Below are 21,552 nucleotides of genomic sequence, written 5' to 3'. Positions count from 1 at the left end.
CTTCAAATTGAAATTGGCTTTGAAAAACAGGAACAGTCGAATGGAATCTCCGTTTTAACTGGGCGGGCCTTTCTGGTTTAATGATGGTTGGTTAAAGAGAGGTTCAAAGTACTTATACTTTTTGTGGATTCACGTTTCAATTGAGCCTTGACCTATCTTCTTCATTCTGGCGTTACGTTCCAACTGGGACAAAGCCTGCTTCTCAGATTAGTGTTTTTATGAGCACTTCCACAGTTATTAACTGAGAGCTTTCTTTGCCAAATGACCATTTTTGCATGTGTATATCGTGTGGCAGGCACGAAGATACTCTATGCCCTGGGAAGTCGAGAAAATTTCCAACCCGATAAGATCCTCGACCGGCGGGATTCGAACCCACGACCCTCAGCATGGTTATGCTGAATAGCTGAGCGTTTACCGCTACGGCTATCTGGGCCCCAACGCTTGACCTTGACCCTTGACCTATAACTCCTTTAATTTGCATTTTTTGGCAACATATTCTTTTCTTGGTTGCAGCGTTAAGCCCCAACGAAGACAGAGCAAGCTACTTTTTTAGTGTTCAAACTAAGAGCTTTCATGGAAAAATTGACAATTTTCTTATCTATATTTCGCAAGTACTATAATACTCTATTACCTTGGAAGTTGAAAAAAATCCAACTCGATCACCAGGATTTTAACCTACGACCCCTGGATCTTGCTATATGGGACTCACTACGGCTCTAAATCAACAAATTGAGTTAATAAAAACAATAAACTTTTCTGGAAGGGGATTTCTGAGCTTCTTCCTTGCAGCTCGAATGCTTCTTCGTAGAAGCTGCAAAGCTTCTTCGTAGAAGCTGGAAAGCTTCTTCGTAGAAGCTGGAAAGCTTCATCGTAGAAGCTGGAAAGCTTCTTCCTAGAAGCTGGAAAGCTTCTTCCTAGAAGCTGGAAAGCTTCTTCCTAGAAGCTGGAAAGCTTCTTCCTAGAAGCTGGAAAACTTCTTCCCAGAAGCTGGAAAGCTTCTTCCCAGAAGCTGGAAAGCTTCTTCCTAGAAGCTGGAAAGCTTCTTCCTAGAAGCTGGAAAGCTTCTTCCCAGAAGCTGGAAAGCTTCTTCCCAGAAGCTGGAAAGCTTCTTCCTAGAAGCTGGAAAGCTTCTTCCCAGAAGCTGGAAAGCTTCTTCCCAGAAGCTGGAAAGCTTCTTCCCAGAAGCTGGAAAGCTTCTTCCCAGAAGCTGGAAAGCTTCTTCCCAGAAGCTGGAAAGCTTCTTCCCAGAAGCTGGAAAGCTTCTTCCCAGAAGCTGGAAAGCTTCTTCCCAGAAGCTGGAAAGCTTCTTCCTAGAAGCTGGAAAGCTTCTTCCTAGAAGCTGGAAAGCTTCTTCCTAGAAGCTGGAAAGCTTCTTCCTAGAAGCTGGAAAGCTTCTTCCTAGAAGCTGGAAAGCTTCTTCCTAGAAGCTGGAAAGCTTCTTCCTAGAAGCTGGAAAGCTTCTTCCTAGAAGCTGGAAAGCTTCTTCCTAGAAGCTGGAAAGCTTCTTCCTAGAAGCTGGAAAGCTTCTTCCTAGAAGCTGGAAAGCTTCTTCCTAGAAGCTGGAAAGCTTCTTCCTAGAAGCTGGAAAGCTTCTTCCTAGAAGCTGGAAAGCTTCTTCCTTGAAGCTGGAAAACTTCTTCCTAGAAGCTGGAAAGCTTCTTCCTAGAAGCTGGAAAGCTTCTTCCTAAAAGCTGGAAAGCTTTTCCTAGAAGCTGGAAAGCTTCTTCCTAGAAGCTGGAAAGCTTCTTCCTAGAAGCTGGAAAGCTTCTTCCTAGAAGCTGGAAAGCTTCTTCCTAGAAGCTGGAAAGCTTCTTCCTAGAAGCTGGAAAGCTTCTTCCTAGAAGCTGGAAAGCTTCTTCCTAGAAGCTGGAAAGCTTCTTCCTAGAAGCTGGAAAGCTTCTTCCTAGAAGCTGAAAAGCTTCTTCCTAGAAGCTGGAAAGCTTCTTCCTAGAAGCTGGAAAGCTTCTTCCTAGAAGCTGGAAAGCTTCTTCCTAGAAGCTGGAAAGCTTCTTCCTAGAAGCTGGAAAGCTTCTTCCTAGAAGCTGGAAAGCTTCTTCCTAGAAGCTGGAAAGCTTCTTCCTAGAAGCTGGAAAGCTTCTTCCTAGAAGCTGGAAAGCTTCTTCCTAGAAGCTGGAAAGCTTCTTCCTAGAAGCTGGAAAGCTTCTTCCTAGAAGCTGGAAAGCTTCTTCCTAGAAGCCGGAAAGCTTCTTCCTTGAAGCTGGAAAGCTTCTTCCTAGAAGCTGGAAAGCTTCTTCCTAGAACCTGGAAAGCTTCTTGCTAGGCATAGAATGAAAGCTCAAGTAACATAAGCCAAACGGAGCTACAGCATAGCATAGACTGACTGTACATGTCAAAGATTGCTACTCCGTGATTGATCGGAACTGGTAATAATTGCACTGCGATCCAAATGAATAAAGGATGGGAGTTTCCGCTTACTCTCGGAGTGCAATTTTAGCAGATCTAATATTATTGATCAATAACGGCGCCGGCCAAGTCCTTACAGTCAGTTGGGATAGGGAAGAAATGTTAGGGTGTAATGATTGTTGCTTCTAGAGACCGAGAATACCTCTGCATCTCCACAATCACCACGGGAAGGGTGTTTATTAGTGGAGAAGGAAAAGATCTGGGAGTCACCTTTGGTCGGTGATGCGATCCATGGATAAGGAGGAAAAATACGGTTTATACTTAAAGCTAGTTTTTAGTTTTGTCACAAAAAGTTTTGAGTAGAAGATTTGAAATAAACGTCAACATCTGTAATGTCGAACCATTCAAAAGAAGTTTTTATTAATGGCGAAAAGAGAAAAATATATGCGTATATTTTAAATTATATGAAACAGGAATAATGCCGACACTTGTAGTGAAGAACCATACATAGTTTGTTTGAAAATTACATAAAAGTATTACTGAACATTTATGCTTCAAGAAGAAAAGTCTTTGGTAGAAGTTTTAAAATAAACGTCGACATTCATAATGTCGAACAATTCAAAAAATAGTTTAAGTAATGTCAAAAAAATTCTATGTAGAATTGTATAAAACAGGCATAATGCCGACACTTGTAGTGACGAACCATACAAAATTTGATTGAATATTACAAAAAAGTAACGTTTACATGAAAAAATGTGTCATCATAAGCATGAAACGAGCTCACCAGTTGGTAATCCATCCTCGACTGAACACGAATATCTTTTCGCACTCACACAGCGCGAACAGCAAAACTTCTCGGCGCCTCGAAAACGAACCGTCTTGCTTGGGCTTTCCAAAACACGCGAACCGAAAACCAAACTCCCGGCGTCCCGAAAACAAAGCGTCTTGCTTGGGCTTTCCAAAACACTGCCCACCACAACACGCGAACCGAAAACCAAACTCTCGGCGTCCCGAAAACGAAGCGTCTTGCTTGGGCTTTCCAAAACACTGCCCAGCAAAACCCACGAACCGAAAACCGAACTCCCGGCGTCCCAAAAACGAAGCGTCTTGCTTGGGCTTTCCAAAACACTGCCCAGCAAACCGCACGAACCGAAAACCAAACTCCCGGCGTCCCGAAAACGAAGCGTCTTGCTTGGGCTTTCCAAAAAACTGCCCAGCAAAACACGCGAACCGAAAACCAAACTCCCGGCGTCCCGAAAACGAAGCGTCTTGCTTGGGCTTTCCAAAACACTCGTAACATAAGCCAAACGGAGCTACATGTGAAGAAGTAAAGCAATACGATTTTATAGATTGGGATGGAAATCAAAGTTTTTTGTATGTGAGATAATAAAAAACGTATGATTTAATGTAAGAAAGAGTGGAAGAGTATGTTAGAGAATTCATAAATTCAGTGATGATTTGTTATATCGATTCTTCCAGCGGCAGGCTTGAGAGAAACTCGTCTGCGATTTCAAGGTTGTTCTGCAGACTAAATATTTAACTCTGAATTCACGACACAAATTTTCATACGATCTGATCTATTGTTGGACTTGGTTTGCATTATATCCGCCAATATATTCGACACCTGAGCCGGGGAACCACCCAAGAAACATTTTTTTCTTTAAGAAAAGTTCCTCAGAGCTATTTTATTAAACTTTTAGTTGCCTTATAATTGACTAAGTTAAAATAAAACTTTTATTAAAGCCTTATTCGCCCATCAATGGAGAATCTGTTCAACAATAACCATTTCAATAGCGTAATATAATACATGTTTATTCAATGGTCTTACCTTGGCCGTTCAACAATATTGACATTATAAGTAGTAACTACAACCTTTATTGCACATTTAAACCGCCAGTTTTCCATAGAACATACAAAAATGCTTGTTCAGTGTTTATTAAATAGGATTGCATGACATGTTATTTCTAAACTGTTGATGAAAAGTTGTTGATGCCATTATTACTTATGATTACGAGTATAGAAAATAGTAGGCTTTGTTCAGCATTAGCTCAACGGAAAAATATGCTGGACACAGTCTGTTTTGGTGCTTTGTTCGACTGAAATGGATATCATATTTATTTATAGAATTGATTGTATAAGCGCACCAAAAGAGGTTTCTTCGATGTTTCTTCAACATTTTTTTTATGATTTAAATTGCAAAAAATATTCGTACTTATTTGTACACTATTTTACACACTCAAATCGATGTACCTATAATTTGACACATTATTATTATATTTCTATTAATTAAATTAATTATTGTGATGCCGGATCTCAAACCTAGGACCTTCCGATTTACAGGTGCATGTATCTCCACTGCTCCAACCAACGTGACATACATCAGCAGGTTTTAAGCAGTACTTAAAGATACAAAAAGATAATCGAACATCTTATTGTAAATATGTTGTTTAAACATCGTCCAAGTATTTTGCAACACCATTGTTGAACATTGTGTGTAAAAAGGTCTCAAACGCAACTTATCAAAGCTATCAGCTTTATTACAGTTTCATGATAGACGAATAATCGCTTATACAAAAATACGGTTGAATTGAAACTGTACATAGGCTATTAACTTGGATGACGGCGATCATAGGTAATAATGACTTCTACAACTTTTCTTCAACAATTTAGTAATTATTCGTTATACAACCCTGTTAGACAAACGCTGAATAAGCATTTCTGGATGTTTGATGGATAATGGGTGGATTAAATGTTGAATACGCATTGTAGAATCTACTTATAGGGTAGGTGTACCAGTTATGGACATAGTGGTTCCCTAATTCGCCGTACGCGATAATTTGAACCTCTCCACATTTTAAAAGTTTTTGTGTCTTTTAGCAGTAAGATAAAGGATATGTCTTGATGTTAAAACATTTAAACAGATTAAAAATGTATAAATTATAGAAATTGCACATATGGCCAAATAAAGAACCACTATGGCCATAACTGGTACACTTTCCCTAGTGTAACTACTGTGGAATAGCCGTTAGTTAATATTGTTAAGATCATTGAATAAACATGTGGCGTATTACGTTAATAAAACGGTGTTATTGAATAGATTCTCCATTTCTGGGCAAATAACGCCTGAATAATAGTTTCATTTTACATAAGACAATTAATAAGCAACTGAGAGCTAAATAAAACATCTATGAGAAACTGTTGTTAAACGCCCCTTTGGGAAGTTGGTTAATCCTTGTATGTTGAAGAGCTTTCCGATTACGAGTAACAAATGACACGTTGAGTTCAATGCATTTAAAAGCAAATCTATATTTATCTTCACTGCAATTCTGAGCCGTGTAAGTATTGCTGAAAAAGTGACAAAACAAGTATTGTTAAATATTGAAATAGCTTGTCATTCAGCTTTTTGTCACATATGGAACAACAGTATCTGAATGGAAAGAAACAGGTCATCTTCTAGTATTATAGAGAAGCTATTAAACAACCAAACTAAACTATCAATCAACGTTATTTCAACCTTGGTTCAACTAGCTTTTGAAATAACATGAAAGTGAGGAACTAAAGTGCTTCTTAGAATGAATCGAGTCATCCATAAACGTTTGAATCATACTCTTTAAGCCTTGGCGGAATCATCATATAAGTGTGATAGGCGGGTCTTTTTCGCTCACAACAAATGAGCTAGTATTGATATAAGTTGTCTCTAACCAAACGAACAAACTTCTTCTGACAAAAAAAAATCTCACAGACCTCTGCATTTATTTTTCATTAAACTTTTACAAAAATTAAAGGCACACCAAAAATATAAGACGCAAATGCTCTCAAAACTATGACCCTGTGTAAATATTTTACTGTGATCATGAAAAACACGAAGAACTCCTCCATCCTCTGATACCACTAAATCTAATATTTTCAACAATTAAGTGAAACGTATTTGTAAGTTTTAATGAATAAAACCTTCATTATTTTTTGTTTTAGTACATTATTTAGATTAGTAAGAAGTATTCCAAAAAAAATCTAGGTAGATAGTGATGTCATGTCAGAATATACTACAGTAATCAGAAATTACATTCACTCACGAAAACATTGAAAATAACGCTTGTGGATGCTTAATTCAAGTACATACAATTTTCGCATTTTTTTATGGGCCATACTGTAGGTCAATTGCCAGAACTAGTCCATGTTTACGTATATTTTGGAAGTGCGCAGCACCAAGACATAACTGTCGCAACGGCTAATTAATTTTGTTCCAACTATCCGCTGGCATTACCTCGTGGATTGGGTTATCTTAAGCCCAAAAAGACCACGTCCAATCTGGTCAACATTTTCCAATAGACTGATTATTCCTTATCATCGCCGCAGCTTCTGACCTTCGGCACGATTCTAGATGCCGATCGGCGCGTTCGTTTCTAAGTTCATCTACATAGACTTGAGCATGTGTCGCAGTTGACGCGCTCTTTTTCGCTTACCCGAAGCATCTCGCTCTATTATGTCGAAGCATCACCCTTCTCCCGAACTGAGTCATGTTCGCGAAACGCATTCGAGTGAAATATCCAGAAAAACTGTACAAATACTGTTATAATCGTATTGCGCGGTTAATTTCTTCTTTATCTTTGAAAAAGGCACCGACACGTTAATGCTTCTAGTGCACTATGGTCCAGGAATCAGTTTTACGCGGAAAGATGCATTTTGAGCTTTAGACAAAAACGGTCTTCTACAAAGTTTGAAACATTAGACAAAAACGGTCTTCTACAAAGTTGTTTGTATTAGTAAGGTCATTTGTTTGGTGTTGTTGAAAATTAGGGTGGACCACATTTTCATAGAAATTGTGTAACTAACTTTCTTATATGTAGAAATTATATTATACATGCTCGAGCAAAGTTGTAGACCATTCAATTTCAAGCAACTTTACCAAAAAAAGTTTTTTTGCATCTCTTATATTGACTGATTTAGAGCTATTTTCCTACGTCTCAGATTCTTATAAGCGAACAGTTAATTTACAGGAAGGTGAAATCTGCAATGGTCGGGGAAAAATGGGACACCCTAACCTGTACCTACATTGACCTTGCTTCATTTTTTTCTTAATTTTTGTCACTCCGTTACATGTTATTTGAAGCGTCCCTTGAAATTTTTACTATTTCACATCTAACTAATTTTTGCATGTATTTTATTTAAATGCAAGCAATTAAATTTCCAAAAGAATTTTAATTATCCACAATAAAACAGCGTATCATGAAGAGCACTACGCTTTTCGATAACGACAAACCGAAAAGTGCCAATCAAACTCCAACAAGAACTCATCCTATTGACCGACGGCCATATCCATGGCTATTGAACGAGGCACTAGTAGACGATGACCGGCCACGAAAGGTGCACTTTCCAGATTGTGGGGGCTAATTTTTTGTTACTGCTCTTTTTTTTTTGCCATCTCTGTCTCTCTCATGTGTTTTTCTTTATCCTTCAGGCCTGCTCGGTGGTTGAACTGTACGGCTATCTGGACCCGAACACCCGCGATTGGATTGACGGGCTCTTCTCCAACATATTTCGCGAGATGAATCGACCCACGGAACGCGATGTAAGTACTTTGTATGGAAGGGATTTTGTACTCTTTTTTTGTGGGGGTTTTCCTCGTTTCGATTATTGGGGGATGCATATCGGTTATTGGATTTTTGTGGGAAAATGAAAAGCCTATTCGCTGATGAGCTTCGGCTTGTGGGAGGCAAAAGTTCTGGCGTTGGTTTGGTCAATGAGAAAATGTACCAAGTGAACATTTGCAGTATGCATTTAATAACAGCTTTATCTTATCAAGAACTATTTTCCGAAATAGTTTAAAAGTAGACAGGAGTCCAAAAGAAGCCACGCCCATGGAAACGCAAAAGATCACATCTGCTTAGTGACCATTACAGGAAAAGTTCCAGATAACTCCTTCATTACATTCACATTTCTTATTAACCATTAACAGGAGCGTCGCTACGTGTGCTTCGACGGAGATGTCGACGCCCTCTGGATTGAGAACATGAACTCCGTAATGGACGACAACAAGCTGCTCACTTTGGCCAACGGCGAGCGTATCCGTCTCAATAGCTACTGTGCCCTGTTGTTCGAAGTCGGTGATCTAGCGTACGCTTCTCCAGCGACTGTTTCCCGTGCCGGTATGGTTTATCTGGATCCGAAAAACCTCGGCTACCAGTGCTACTGGGACCGTTGGCTACGAGGTCGCTACGAGCAGGAACGGGAAATGCTAGGGAAAATGTTTGACAAGATTGTTTCTATAGCGATTGATTACATTCTGGAGGGAGTTGATGGTAACAACCAGGAGAATCCGCTCACGTTGGTGATTCCTCAGACGAACCTCAACATGGTGACGCAGCTTTGTTACTTCTACGATGCTATGTTCCCTAAATCAAGTGCCGTTTGTCCGTACGACGAGGACACCATGGAGTGTGGCTTCATCCAGTGTCTCTACGCATCTTTAGGCGCTGCACTGCTCGAAGAATCTAGACCACGGTTCGATTCTTTCGTCAAACGTAACCTGGAGATGATCAACTATGAAGACAGTCCAAGTGCTCCAGCTAAAGCCGGACAATTGCCATCACTGAAGCCAACACTTTACGAATACTTCTTCGACATGGAAAAAAAGCTGTGGCTTGCCTGGGAATGGGTCGTCCCAAAATACGCCCATGATCGAGAGATACCGTTTAGTGAGATCCTGGTTCCGACGGTAGACACACTTCAGACGGAGTGGATCTTGAAATCTATGAATGATGTAAGTTCAATTGTTGGTTTTGAAGTATCCTAAACTAACTTGATCGTTTGCAGATCCGTCATCCAATACTTCTGGTAGGTGATACAGGAACATCGAAAACGGCTGTGATTTCTAGCTTCCTGCGGCAGCTAAATCGGGATACATACGTAAGTTCTGCTCCTTAAATTAGAATAACCATAATGTCGAACAACATAACTTCCGCAGATCATCCTGAACATCAACTTCTCCTCGCGAACGTCCTCGATGGACGTGCAAAAGACCATCGAAGCTGCGGTGGACAAGCGCACCAAGGACATCTTCGGACCACCGGTGGGCAAGAAGTTGGTGGCGTTTATCGACGATATGAACATGCCCCAGGTGGATAGCTATGGAACGCAGCAACCGATCGCGCTACTCAAGTTGCTGTTCGAGCGGGAGGGCATGTACGACCGGACGAAGGATCTGAGCTGGAAGAAGTTCAAGGATATGTGTAAGCGGGATCAACCAAATTGTCTATCCAAGTTTCTCTCGTAACCTAAAACGTTTTTCGTGGAAGCGTCAGTAGGGAATCCTGAAATCTTCCCGAAGCTTCTGCTGAAAGCATTTCCTACAAGCTTTCCACAGCTTCTGCTGGACGCTTCCCTAAGGTTCTTCTGAAAGCTTCTCGTAGCTTATTCCGAAAGCTTTTCAAAGCTTCTGCTGGAAGCTTTTCAAAACTTCTGCTAAAAGCCTTCCGAAGCTTCTGATAGAAGTTTTCCGCTGAAAGCTTTACGAAGCTTCTGCTGGAAGTTTTACAGAGCTTCTGCTGGAAGCTTTCCGGAGCTTCTGCTGGAAGCTTCACATAGCTTCTGCTGGCAGCTTTACGGAGCTTCTGCTGGAAGCTTTACGGAGCTACTGCAGGAAACTTTCCGGCGCCTCTGATGGGAGCTTTCCGAAGCTTCTGCTGAAAGTTTTCCGGAGCTTCTGCTGGAAGTTTTCCGGAGCTTCTGCTGGAAGCTTTACGGAGCTTCTGCTGAAAGCTTTGCTTCTTCTGCTGGAAGCTATTCGGTTCTACGGGAAGTTTTCCGGAGCTTCTGCTTGAAGCTCTCCGTACTTTCTCGTGAAGGCTTCCAAACTTTCTCTTGAAAGCTTTCCGAAGCTTCTGCTGGAACCTGTCCGAAGCTTCTTCTACAAGCTTTCCACAGCTTATGTGGAAGCTTTCCGGAAAGCTTCTTCTAGAAGCATTCCAAAGCTTCTTCTAGAAGCATTCAAAGCTTCTTCTAGAAGCATTCCAAAGCTTCTTCTATAAGCTTTCCGAAGCTTCTTTTAGAAGCTTTCCAAAGCTTCTTTTAGAAACTTTCCAAAGCTTCTTCTAGAAGCTGTCCAAAGCTTCTTCTAGAAGCTTTCCAAAGCTTCTTCTAGAAGCTTCCCAAAGCAACTTCTAGAAGCTTTCCAAAGCTACTTCTAGAAGCTTTCCAAAGCTTCTTCTGGGAGCTTTCCAGAGCTTCTTCTAGATGCTTTCCGAAGCTTCTTCTAGAAGTTTTCCGACGTTTCTTTTAGAAGCTTTCCAAAGCTTCTTCTAAAAGCTGTACAGAACTTATCCATAAAGCTTTCCAACGCTTCTTCGAGATGCTTTCCAAAGATTCCTCTTGAAGTTTTCGGAAGCTACGTTAAAAAGCTTTCCGAAGCTTCTTCTAGGAGCTTTCTGAAGTTTCTTTCAGAAGCTTTCCAAAGCTAGTTCTAGAAGCTTTCCAAAGCTTCTTCTAGAAGCTTTCCAAAGCTTCTTCTAGAAGCTTTCCAAAGCTTCTTCTAGAAGCTTTCCAAAGCTTCTTCTAGAAGCTTTCCAAAGCTTCTTCTAGAAGCTTTCCAAAGCTTCTTCTAGAAGCTTTCCAAAGCTTCTTCTAGAAGCTTTCCAAAGCTTCTTCTAGAAGCTTTCCAAAACTTCTTCTAGAAGCTTTCCAAAGCTTCTTCTAGAAGCTTTCCAAAGCTTCTTCTAGAAGCTTTCCAAAGATTTTTCTAGAAGCTTTCCAAAGCTTCTTCTAGAAGCTTTCCAAAGCTTCTTCTAGAAGCTTTCCAAAGCTTCTTCTAGAAGCTTTCCAAAGCTTCTTCTAGAAGCTTTCCAAAGCTTCTTCTAGAAGCTTTCCAAAGCTTCTTCTAGAAGCTTTCCAAAGCTTTTTCTAGAAGCTTTCCAAAGCTTTTTCTAGAAGCTTTCCAAAGCTTCTTCTAGAAGCTTTCCAAAGCTTCTTCTAGAAGCTTTCCAAAGCTTCTTCTAGAAGCTTTCCAAAGCTTCTTCTAGAAGCTTTCCAAAGCTTCTTCTAGAAGCTTTCCAAAGCTTCTTCTAGAAGCTTTCCAAAGCTTCTTCTAGAAGCTTTCCAAAGCTTCTTCTAGAAGCTTTCCAAAGCTTCTTCTAGAAGCTTTCCAAAGCTTCTTCTAGAAGCTTTCCAAAGCTTCTTCTAGAAGCTTTCCAAAACTTCTTCTAGAAGCTTTCCAAAGCTTCTTCTAGAAGCTTTCCAAAGCTTCTTCTAGAAGCTTTCCAAAGCTTCTTCTAGAAGCTTTCCAAAGCTTCTTCTAGAAGCTTTCCAAAGCTTCTTCTAGAAGCTTTCCAAAGCTTCTTCTAGAAGCTTTCCAAAGCTTCTTCTAGAAGCTTTCCAAAGCTTCTTCTAGAAGCTTTCCAAAGCTTCTTCTAGAAGCTTTCCAAGCTTTAAGCTTCCAAAGCTTCTTCTAGAAGCTTTCCAAAGCTTCTTCTAGAAGCTTTCCAAAGCTTCTTCTAGAAGTTTTCCAAAGCTTCTTCTAGAAGTTTTCCAAAGCTTCTTCTAGAAGTTTTCCAAAGCTTCTTCTAGAAGCTTTCCAAAGCTTCTTCTAGAAGCTTTCCAAAGCTCCATCTAGATGCTATCCAAAGTTTCTTCTAGAAGCTTTCCAAAGTTTCTTCTAGAAGCTTTCCAAAGTTTCTTCTAGAAGTTTTCAAAGCTTCTTCCAGAAGTTTCTCCTAGAAGCCTTCCGAAGCTTCTTCTAGAAGCTTTCAAGAACTTCTCCATAAAGCTTTCCAAAGCATCTCCTAGAAGCTTTCCAAAGCTTCTTCTATAAATTGCCCAAAGCTTCTTCTAGGAGCTATCTGAAGCTTTTTTCAGAAGCTTTCACAAGCTTCTTCTAGAAGCTTTCCAAAGCTTCTTCTAGAAGCCTTTCAAAGCTTGTTCTAGAAGCCTTCCAAAGCTTCTTCTAGAAGCATTCCAAAGTTTATTTTAAAAGCTTTCCAAAGCTTCATCTAGAAGTTTTCCAAAGTTTCTTCTATAAGCTTTCCAAAGTTTCTTCTAGTAGTTTTCTAAGGTTCTTCTAGAAGCTGTCCGAAGCTTCTTCCAGGAGCTTTCCGAAGCTTCTTTTAGAAGCTTTCCAGGATTTCTCGATAAAGCTTTCCAAAGCATTTCCTAGAAGCTTTCCTAAGCATCTTCTATAAATTTCTCAATGCTTCTTCTAGAAGCTTTCCAAAGCTTCTCCTAGAAGTTTTCCAAAGCTTCTTCTAGAAGCTTTACAACGATTGTCCTAGTAGCTTTCCAAAGATTCTCGTAGTGGCTTTCCAAAGCTTCTCCTAAAAGCTGTTCCGAACTTTCTTAAAAAGCTTCCCGGATCTCTTTTTTGGACGCTTTCCGAAGCTTTTGCTGGAAGCTTTACGAAGCTTCTAGTGGAACCTTTTCGAGGTATCTAGTAGAAGCTTTCCGAAGTTTATCCTTACAGCTTCCTACAGGTAATGCAATAAGCTTCTTCAAGAAGTATTCTAAAGCATCTCGTGAAAGTTTTTCGAGGCTGCGGCCAGAAGCTTAGCGGATTTTCTTTTGGAAGCATTTTTAGCTGATCCAGGAAGTTTATCTTACAAGTTTTCCGAAGCTTTTGATGGAAGTCTTTCAAATTTTCTGCTGAATGCTCTGCAGAGATTCTGCTAAAAACATTCCAAAACAGCTTCTTATGTTTTCCTAAAAGTATAGCCAAACTTCTTATGGAAGCTATCCGAAGCTTCTCTTATGAACTTCTCCTGGAAACCTTCCTATGCTTCTTCTAGCAGCTTCCCGAATCTGATCATGAAAGCCTTCCGAAGCTTTCTTGGAACCTCTCTGAAGATGCTCGTAAAATCCTTCCGAAGTTTCTCCAGGAAGCTTTCCGAAGCATCTCCTGGAAGCTACCCGGTGCTTCTCTGTGAAGCTTCCCGGAGCTTCTGTTGGAAGTTTTCCGAAACTTTTTGAAACTTTTCCTGCAATCTTTTCAAAGCTTCTTCTGGAATGTCTCTGATTTTTGTCTAGGACGCACTTCATTGAGCAGAGCTTCTCTGGTTATTATTCCGGATGTTTTACAACGATTATCATGAACGCTGCTCAAATATTTTCTAAGTTTCTGTCTCAAGCTTCTGAGGAAAGATTTCCATAGTTCTTCCAGATGTATTCCAAGAATCTGCAGAGAGCTTTGCTTATTATTGATAATTCCGATCCTTCTTCTTTCTAGCATTCATCGCCGCCATGGGCCGAGCCGGTGGCGGTCGCAACGATGTCGATCCACGCTTCATTTCGATGTTCTCCGTGTGCAATATCGTATTCCCGAGCGATGCCACCATGCTGCACATCTACAGTTCTATCCTCCAAGGCCACTTGCAAACGTTCCCGGAAGAGCTGCAAGCCGTAGCGGAAACGATCGTCCAAATGACATTGGATTTGTTCAAAGTGTTGATCGCCAAGTTGCCACCGACGCCTTCGAAGTTCCACTATATCTTCAACCTGAAGGACTTGTCCAGAATATTCGCCGGAATGTTGCAGATCCACCCGACCTACTTTAAAGAAGTGCGACATCTGATACGGGTGTGGCGCAACGAGTTCAATCGGGTCATCTGCGACCGGTTGATCAATGCTCAGGATCAAGAACTGATGGCTCGAGAGATTGCGGAGGAAGTTGATGCCAGCTTTCCGCCTCCGAAGCCGGTTGGTCGCAGCAAGACCATACTGGCGGAGTCTGTTAAAGATATACGGAGCGATTCGAAGCTGCAGGTCAGTGAGCTTCCGACGGCGGAATACGCTTTGAAGGATCCGTTGCTGTTTGGTGACTACCGGAATGCGGTGAACATGGCAGAGACGAGATATTATGAGGATTTGCTGGACTATGAGGCGATCTATTTCCTGTTCCAAGAAATTTTGTTAGAGTATAACGAACAGAAGTCCAGGATGAGTTTGGTGCTGTTTGAGGATTGCTTGGAGCATTTAACTCGAGTTCATCGGGCGCTACGGATGGAACGGTAAGATTCGAATAGTTTTGCATGGTAATGAATATTTCGAAACGTGGCCTACTTTCAGGGGTCATGTGATGCTTGTCGGTGTTGGAGGCTCAGGCAAACAAAGCATTGCGAAGCTGGCAGCTTTTGCTGCAGGTACGTTAACAATAACTTATTCGAAATTGGTCAATAAATAATTACTACTTTTTCCCGCAAAAGAATGCGAAGTTTTCCAAATAGTGCTGAGCCGAGGGTACAACGAAAATTCTTTCCGCGAGGATCTGAAGCAACTTTTTACCAACGTCGGAGTAAAAGATAAGAAAACTTGCTTTATTTTTAAAGCTGCTCAGGTAAGTACTGAAAGCCATTAAAATTCCTATTAATCAACTGGGCAACTGTGCCCGTTTCCCCGTCTGCATATATTCCACCCGAATGCCGTCATAATTTCATTACATGCTCGCAAACTATTTCCCCACTGCTGACTGGTGAACCGATAACAGATAGCGGAAGAAGGATTTTTAGAGTTCATAAATAATATTTTAACCACTGGAATGGTGCCAGCGCTGTTTACCGACGAGGAGAAAGATACGATAATTGGCCAGTGCCGAGGAGCCGCCCAGCAACAAGGCTATGCCGTGTCCAAGTAAGTTTCAGCTCTACCGGGTTATTTTTCCCAAAAACCCATAAGAAAGCAGCACAGCAGTGCGAAGTTTGTGAGCTGCTCATGAGTGTAGCAAAGTGGAATTTTGAACCTTTGAACTCCTATTACTCGCAGTTTTCCCTGCTTGCTACGCCAATGGAGCGGCTTCCGGTGCAGACTTTTGGCGATCCCTTAATGGGATCCAACCGGGAGCTCGACGTCATCGCCGTCGGTTATATTGTAGGGAAATTTAATTTCCTCGTATTGCCAGCCAAAGAACCTTCCCAACAAAGCAGCATCTGATAGCTCTAGGATTGTGTGTTGATTATAATTAGCTCAAAATCAGTTCTCATTAATGATTCAACCATCACATCTTGCGCTTGCACAGGGACGGAGTTTGGTCGTTCTTCCTCGCCAGGGCGGTAAGGAATCTACATGTCGTCCTGTGTATGTCCCCGGAGGGAGATGCACTGCGGAACCGATGCCGCAATTTTCCCGGACTGGTCGGAAGCACCACTATCGATTGGGTCTTCCCGTGGCCTGAACAGGCGCTGCATGCCGTAGCGAAGGTATTCCTAGCGGATCATGCCAAGGTAGGTACCAGAGGGTTTTCTCATGGATGCGCTAATTGACTGCGAATGATGATATTCATCCATATCAAACATTCTTTTATTTTCCTTTTGTTTGCTCCTCGTGGATCAGATTCCGGAAATTCACCGAGAGCCCATTATCTCGCACATCGTTCATGTTCATCAATCACTCAAACATTACACGCAGCAATTTCTACTGAAGTTACGCCGGAAGAATTTCGTTACACCGAAGCACTATCTGGATTTCATCAACACATACCTCAAGCTAATTGGTTGGTATTTCTTGGAGGTTTTTTTTTTCTTAGCGCAATTTCCGGCGTTGGCCAGTTCCAATGGAATTCGATTGTGTTTGGCTGCGGTTGTTCGATGAACGGTGGTAGCATTTCTTGAGGTGTGAATTCATGGGAAAAAGTGGTTGCTCAGGGAGGTTACCGACTTCAAGTAATTCAAATGAAAAGAAGCTGTTGTTGTTTCTGTCTACCTGGAGGTATAACTTTCTCCTTCAGCTTCTTCTTTATGATGTTACGTACCAACTGGGACAGAGCCTGCAACTCAACTTATTTTGTGTTCTATGAGCTCTTCCTACGTTATTAATTGGGAGCATTCATTATTAACAGACCATTTTTACATTTCTATATCATGAGGCAAGCTCAAAGATATTGCTATGCTTTTGGAAAACAAGATAATTTCGAACCCAAAATGTTATTTGTAATTAGAACTTGGAAAAGCATTCCTAACATCATAACGCAGCAAATGACATCTTCCTCAAAACCCATGTTGAGTTTTGTGGTTCAGAAAATATTTTTTCTATTCTATGAATTGTGACATTCCTAGTAATTTTCTTAGCGAGATCTTGATCAGACATTAAGCAAGTTTCTTTGAAAATCATCTGTATATTGCTGGCGCTATTATTGTAGGATTCATTAAGATATCTTAATGGATGTTTTGAGACCCTTGACAGATTTTTAATGAACTCCTGATGGTGGATTCCTAATTAGATGCGTAATAGAATTTTATGACATGTTAGCTAACAGGATTCCTGCTGTATGGCAGACTTTGAACAATAACCTTGAGAAAAGTCTTGTCATGTTTCCAGCAAAATCATCACATCTAACGAATTGGAGTTAACTTTCGTCGAAACATCCCACTGTCTTTGGGAAAGTGATAGACTATTGTCTAAGCAAAGACTAGTTATATTTAAGATTTTATACTCATACCCGCCAATAAGTAGTTTCTGTAGAAAAACGACAAATAATTATTGAACTGAAATTGTTCTGAGAAAAACGACAAATAATTATTGAACTGAAATTGCGTACATAGTCTTAATAGTTAGAAGAAAAAAAAAATCTTTGAAGTTGTTTGAAATATGAGTCATGTTCGGTATTTGAGACATAACGGCACTATCAGGTAAGTTATGAAAATGGATAACCCTACTCGGGACCAACGGCTTGGCTTTCTTTCCGAAGGAAGTCGTCACAATTACGTCATAAGTGACTATCCCTAGGATGGAATTCACCTGAAAGGTGTACACTGAGAAAAATCTACACGTCAAGGTCGTGTGTTTTACTTATAGATTTGCGCAATGAGGAAAACCACATGATTTGAGTGTGGTAGTCATATGGATTTCATCATTCACGCAGCGAACTGGACTATCGAAATTCATACTTTTTGCCTTATGAAAGATGGAACGATTATCGCAATACGAACGCTTTATGTATCGTTTTAGCATCACTCCACACCAAGGCGTCGATAGGCGCGGGGTGTACGTACGAGTCTATCGATAGCAAGGTCCTTGGTTCGATTCCAGGTTGCCGCGAAAACTATTTTTGTTTTCAAATTTCGGTTTCATAAGGCAAATTTATGAATTTCAACCCGATTCCTTGTGGCGAATTTTCATAAGGGGTTCCTATGTTTATCGATAGTCCATTTGCCTGAGTGTTGATTTCACGGTATAATAACATGTGTATCAACATTAGGTTGTCATGTGAAACAAACATGAATTTCCAAATATTAAATCATGAAAACCAACTGATTTGCTTATTGAATTCGAAATGTAGTAGCTTTAGATAGTCATGTGTGATAGAACATAAATGTCAAGGGACTGAAAAAAGAAATTTGGTAGAAAAACTTTTGCTCCCCAAAATAGGGATCCGAAGCTCCTCTGCTTGTCGCAAGCTCTCTTGATTTTTTTTTCAAACCCGTGACCGCAACTCAGTTCACTATGCATCCCATGGGTTGATCACAAACAATTTAGAAGCTTTGAACATGGAAATCGATAGCATAGCTCATGGATTTCATCATAACAATCTCATTGAGCAAATCAATGAATCGACCAACTTGAACATGATGATTATGACACAAGATAACCATAAGCAAAACACACTGAATCCGTGTTGGAGTGATGATCTATGCGTCCATAGGTTGACACATACGAATCTGAAGAGAAAGCTTCGGGAACTTATGTGGGAAAAATATGGAATCCCTGTTGTCGGTTGATGAATCAATCCATGAAGCAAAACACAGGAATTTAATGTGTAACACACACGAAGTTTGCAAGAAAATCATAGCAAATCGATATGGACGTTCATGAATCGATCCATAATTTTAAACACACAGATCGAGCGTGTGGATTTTTATCAGTGTATGCTCTAACCACTGCATCAGGTCCGTCCACCAAAAGTTGTAAATAAAACCTACGGATTAACTATTAACGGGGAATCTTCGGCGACATTCATGACAAAATGCCATATAATATCATACCAGGGATGTGTCCATGAGGGTGTTCTAAGGGTTGAAACACCTACAACATTTCTTCATAAAACCCTTAATGAATGCTTCCAGGAGTTTCTGTAGGGATTTTTGCAAGATTTTTTAAGGATTCCGCCATGAAATAGCTCAGTTACTCGTCCAGGGTCGTCGCTGGGAGGGAGGCACCGATATTACACAAAGTTATTTCGAACTGCAAGAAAACTCCAGCTTGCCAACTTGATTGTCGTTGACTTGATGAAAATCGCTAGTTTTCTTTTGTTGTGTTCCTTCGATCTTTCGACCAGGGGGGGGTATACGCAACGAGGTGCGCCTACCGTTCATGTTTTGTGGGTGTGTTCGTGTGGCTCACAACGCTGCTAGACATCCCGCTGTTTGAGTGTTGAAAAGCATCAGCATTTGCTGCTTGGCATAGTGGTTTCTGCGCTCGTGTACATACACGTTACATGTCACCAACACTACTTAAAAATTGCTGGTGGAAAATATAAACAAAGATCAGCTGTTCCCAGCAAAATCAAACGGCAATATTTTCAACCAGCAAATTTGCGCATGTGTTCGTGACACCGCTCGGCGAGAGCTCAATGGCCCGCGTGTTCGACCTATGCGGTTTGGGTCTAGACAAACATGGAAAAAAGGCCAAAGTTTTCAATGCATTTCATGTTCGTTTTAATTGGAAAAAGTAAAATGATGCGTATTTGAATACTTAATATTCAAACTAAATTTAAAGTGCTATTGTGACATTACTTTTGAATAAGCATGAATAGCTTTTCAATCGATTTTTGTCACATTTGATAAAATGCAAAAATATGTTTTAATCAATTACGCGCTTTTATCATGTTTATCCATTGTTTTAGATCTGGGCTCACAGTGACAGTTCGTGACAGCAGAATCTCGGCTTACCTTGACGTACATAAATCTCGTATTGGTTTCTCCCTCCCAGGCCCAGAGGAGCTTTCTTCAGAAATTCATAAAAATATACCATCATGTTTCTTCACGAATTTATTTAGTAATTTCTTTGTAAATTTCCTTCCAGTTTCAAGAATTACACCGAACTTTTCAGTACGAAATATTAAATGATCTTTTGAAAGATAGACTATTTCAGGAATTCCTCACAGAAAAATAACTAGTTTCAAGATTCATACAGAAATTTCTTAGCTTTTCAAATGCATTAGAAAGCATCGTGTGTCACTTTGTTTTACTAAAAATTACCACAGTGTGCTTAGTTTATAAACTACTCCATATTAATTCATACAAAGATGCCTGAAAGATATTTTCTATGCCGTTCTATAAAGTATTCTTTCGAGAATTTCATAAAGGAATTCGTTGAGAAATCTTCCTAGTGTTTCCATTTAGCATTTCTCCAGAGATTCGTTTAACTCCTCAAATATTTTTCTAGGGATACTTCTATGTGAACTTTTTCTAAAGAGTTATCTCTGAAATTGCTTTATACATTCCTTCAGGAATTATTTCGAACAAATCTCGCGAAACATTACTAAAGGACCTATGTACAAATAAGAGATTCTCTCCTCTCTCGCTCTCTTTTGATTATAACAGTGGAATACTAAAGCTTTTGGGAAGTTTTTCACTACGGATCGAAAGACAGTTTCCATGACTAGCGTTTCATACAAAAAACGGAACAGAAGAGGTTAATGTGACGCAGTTATTGATCAAAGAAAGTAAACAAAGAGAGCCTCTCATTTGTACATAGGTCCTTTAGTAATGTTTCGCGAGAAATCTCCGACATGAATTTCTCAAAGGTTTATTCCAGAACTGTTTCAATAATAGTTTCAATAAGTCATTTCTACGGATCTTCCTCTAGGAGTCTCTAGGTGATTTCTTTATCTTCTTCTTCTCATTCTTGGCATTATGTTCTTACTGGGACAGAGCCTGAGAACTGAGAATCAATTTCCCAAAATTGCCATTTTCGCATTCGTTTTTCGTGTGGCTGATACTTTTATGCCCAGGGAATTCAAGGAAATTTCCAATTTTAATGATAATATATTTACTATCTTGGTCATCTGATATCATCCCGTTGAAAAAACCGCCAAATTGAAAAATGGATTTTCTAGTGAAATTTGTCTAAATTCTTTATATCGTCCAATCGAATAAAAAGACAAAAATGGGTTGTAATGCAGAGATTAATGCATAAGCCTAAACTAGAGATACATATTTAGGTTCCTTTTAGCAAATTCTTTAAAGTTTTAAACGGGTTATGGTACATTATACTAATTTGAATGATGAAAAAGATAAATTATAATGAAAAATAAAAATTGAATTTTCACCTCTAGGGGCAAACATGGGCAAGAAAAACTGTTGCACCTCAGAAAGTATGGATAATTTGCTGTTTTATAGTGAGTGACTCGTTTTTCCAAAACACTTCACATAGAACGAACGAAGCTTTGAAAATTTATCAATATTTTGGAGAAAAATTGCGATAAACATTTTTTGCTACAGATAAAAATTCAATGTGTTACAAATTATGTACTTAGAGCCAAAACAACGGCCTAAGACTACGCTTTCAAATGAAACCTATTGAGCTTAAATTGGTTATGATTTCGTTGAGATACAGATGTTTAAAGTTTGATAGGTAAACCATAGTTGATGAATTTTAAGCAGTCCAATTTTGCTGACTTTCCCACACTTACGATGCTGCTAAAAATCGAAAACAAAACAGATCACTCTCAAATTTTGAGAAACCGTCACTGAATTATATAGAAGTCTATAAAAATATTACCAATCGATTTTAAGAACATGAATTTTTGAGGTTTTGTCCGGCCATACGCCACTGTGCGGCATAACAATCAAAAGCATCAATTTTGAATAGAGTAATGAGGCATTCCAATACCTAATCATCTATAATTTGTTTTACGACGGATCGTGATTACATACTGTTGGCCACGCCAACTGGAGGTAAAGATTTCCGAAATGATGAACCACCGCAAGGATTTTTTGGTTGGTTAAAATTTCGTTTAGTGCCTCCTTCGACTTCGTTTACCACTATCCTGATATTTTCTGGTTTCGGTAAAGATTTGCTTGCACATATACCCTTAGGATAATCAATTTGAGTATTCTATCTTTCAGAGCTGCACTCACTCATAACAATAACAGTATGTTTATAATTTCACTGCTGGTTGATTACTAGTGTAATCAATTATTATTATTATTTAAGTTGAAAATGGATATTTAATAGTTCACTTGTAACACGATAATTCTACAATAACTCATTTGC

General features: G+C 39.9%; 1 protein-coding gene across 1 annotated transcript in view; it reads left to right on the top strand.

Annotated features, from left to right (window-relative positions):
- Positions 1-21,552, top strand: part of LOC110674134 (dynein heavy chain 10, axonemal) — a 363,130-nt gene that overhangs the window by 297,166 nt on the left and 44,412 nt on the right. The window contains exons 50-59 of the mRNA XM_021837893.1: positions 7,823-7,933; positions 8,321-9,124; positions 9,178-9,270; positions 9,329-9,593; positions 13,571-14,351; positions 14,410-14,483; positions 14,547-14,677; positions 14,828-14,970; positions 15,356-15,560; positions 15,670-15,829. Of these exons, the coding sequence (XP_021693585.1) occupies positions 7,823-7,933; positions 8,321-9,124; positions 9,178-9,270; positions 9,329-9,593; positions 13,571-14,351; positions 14,410-14,483; positions 14,547-14,677; positions 14,828-14,970; positions 15,356-15,560; positions 15,670-15,829 (2,767 nt within the window). The remainder of the gene's footprint in view (positions 1-7,822; positions 7,934-8,320; positions 9,125-9,177; positions 9,271-9,328; positions 9,594-13,570; positions 14,352-14,409; positions 14,484-14,546; positions 14,678-14,827; positions 14,971-15,355; positions 15,561-15,669; positions 15,830-21,552) is intronic.

The sequence above is a fragment of the Aedes aegypti genome, chromosome 1, assembly GCF_002204515.2.
Source record: "Aedes aegypti strain LVP_AGWG chromosome 1, AaegL5.0 Primary Assembly, whole genome shotgun sequence".
NCBI classification, from domain to species: Eukaryota; Metazoa; Arthropoda; class Insecta; order Diptera; family Culicidae; genus Aedes; species Aedes aegypti.
The sequence above is the reverse complement of the archived record's forward strand: the minus strand, read 5'-3'. Positions and strand labels throughout refer to the sequence as shown.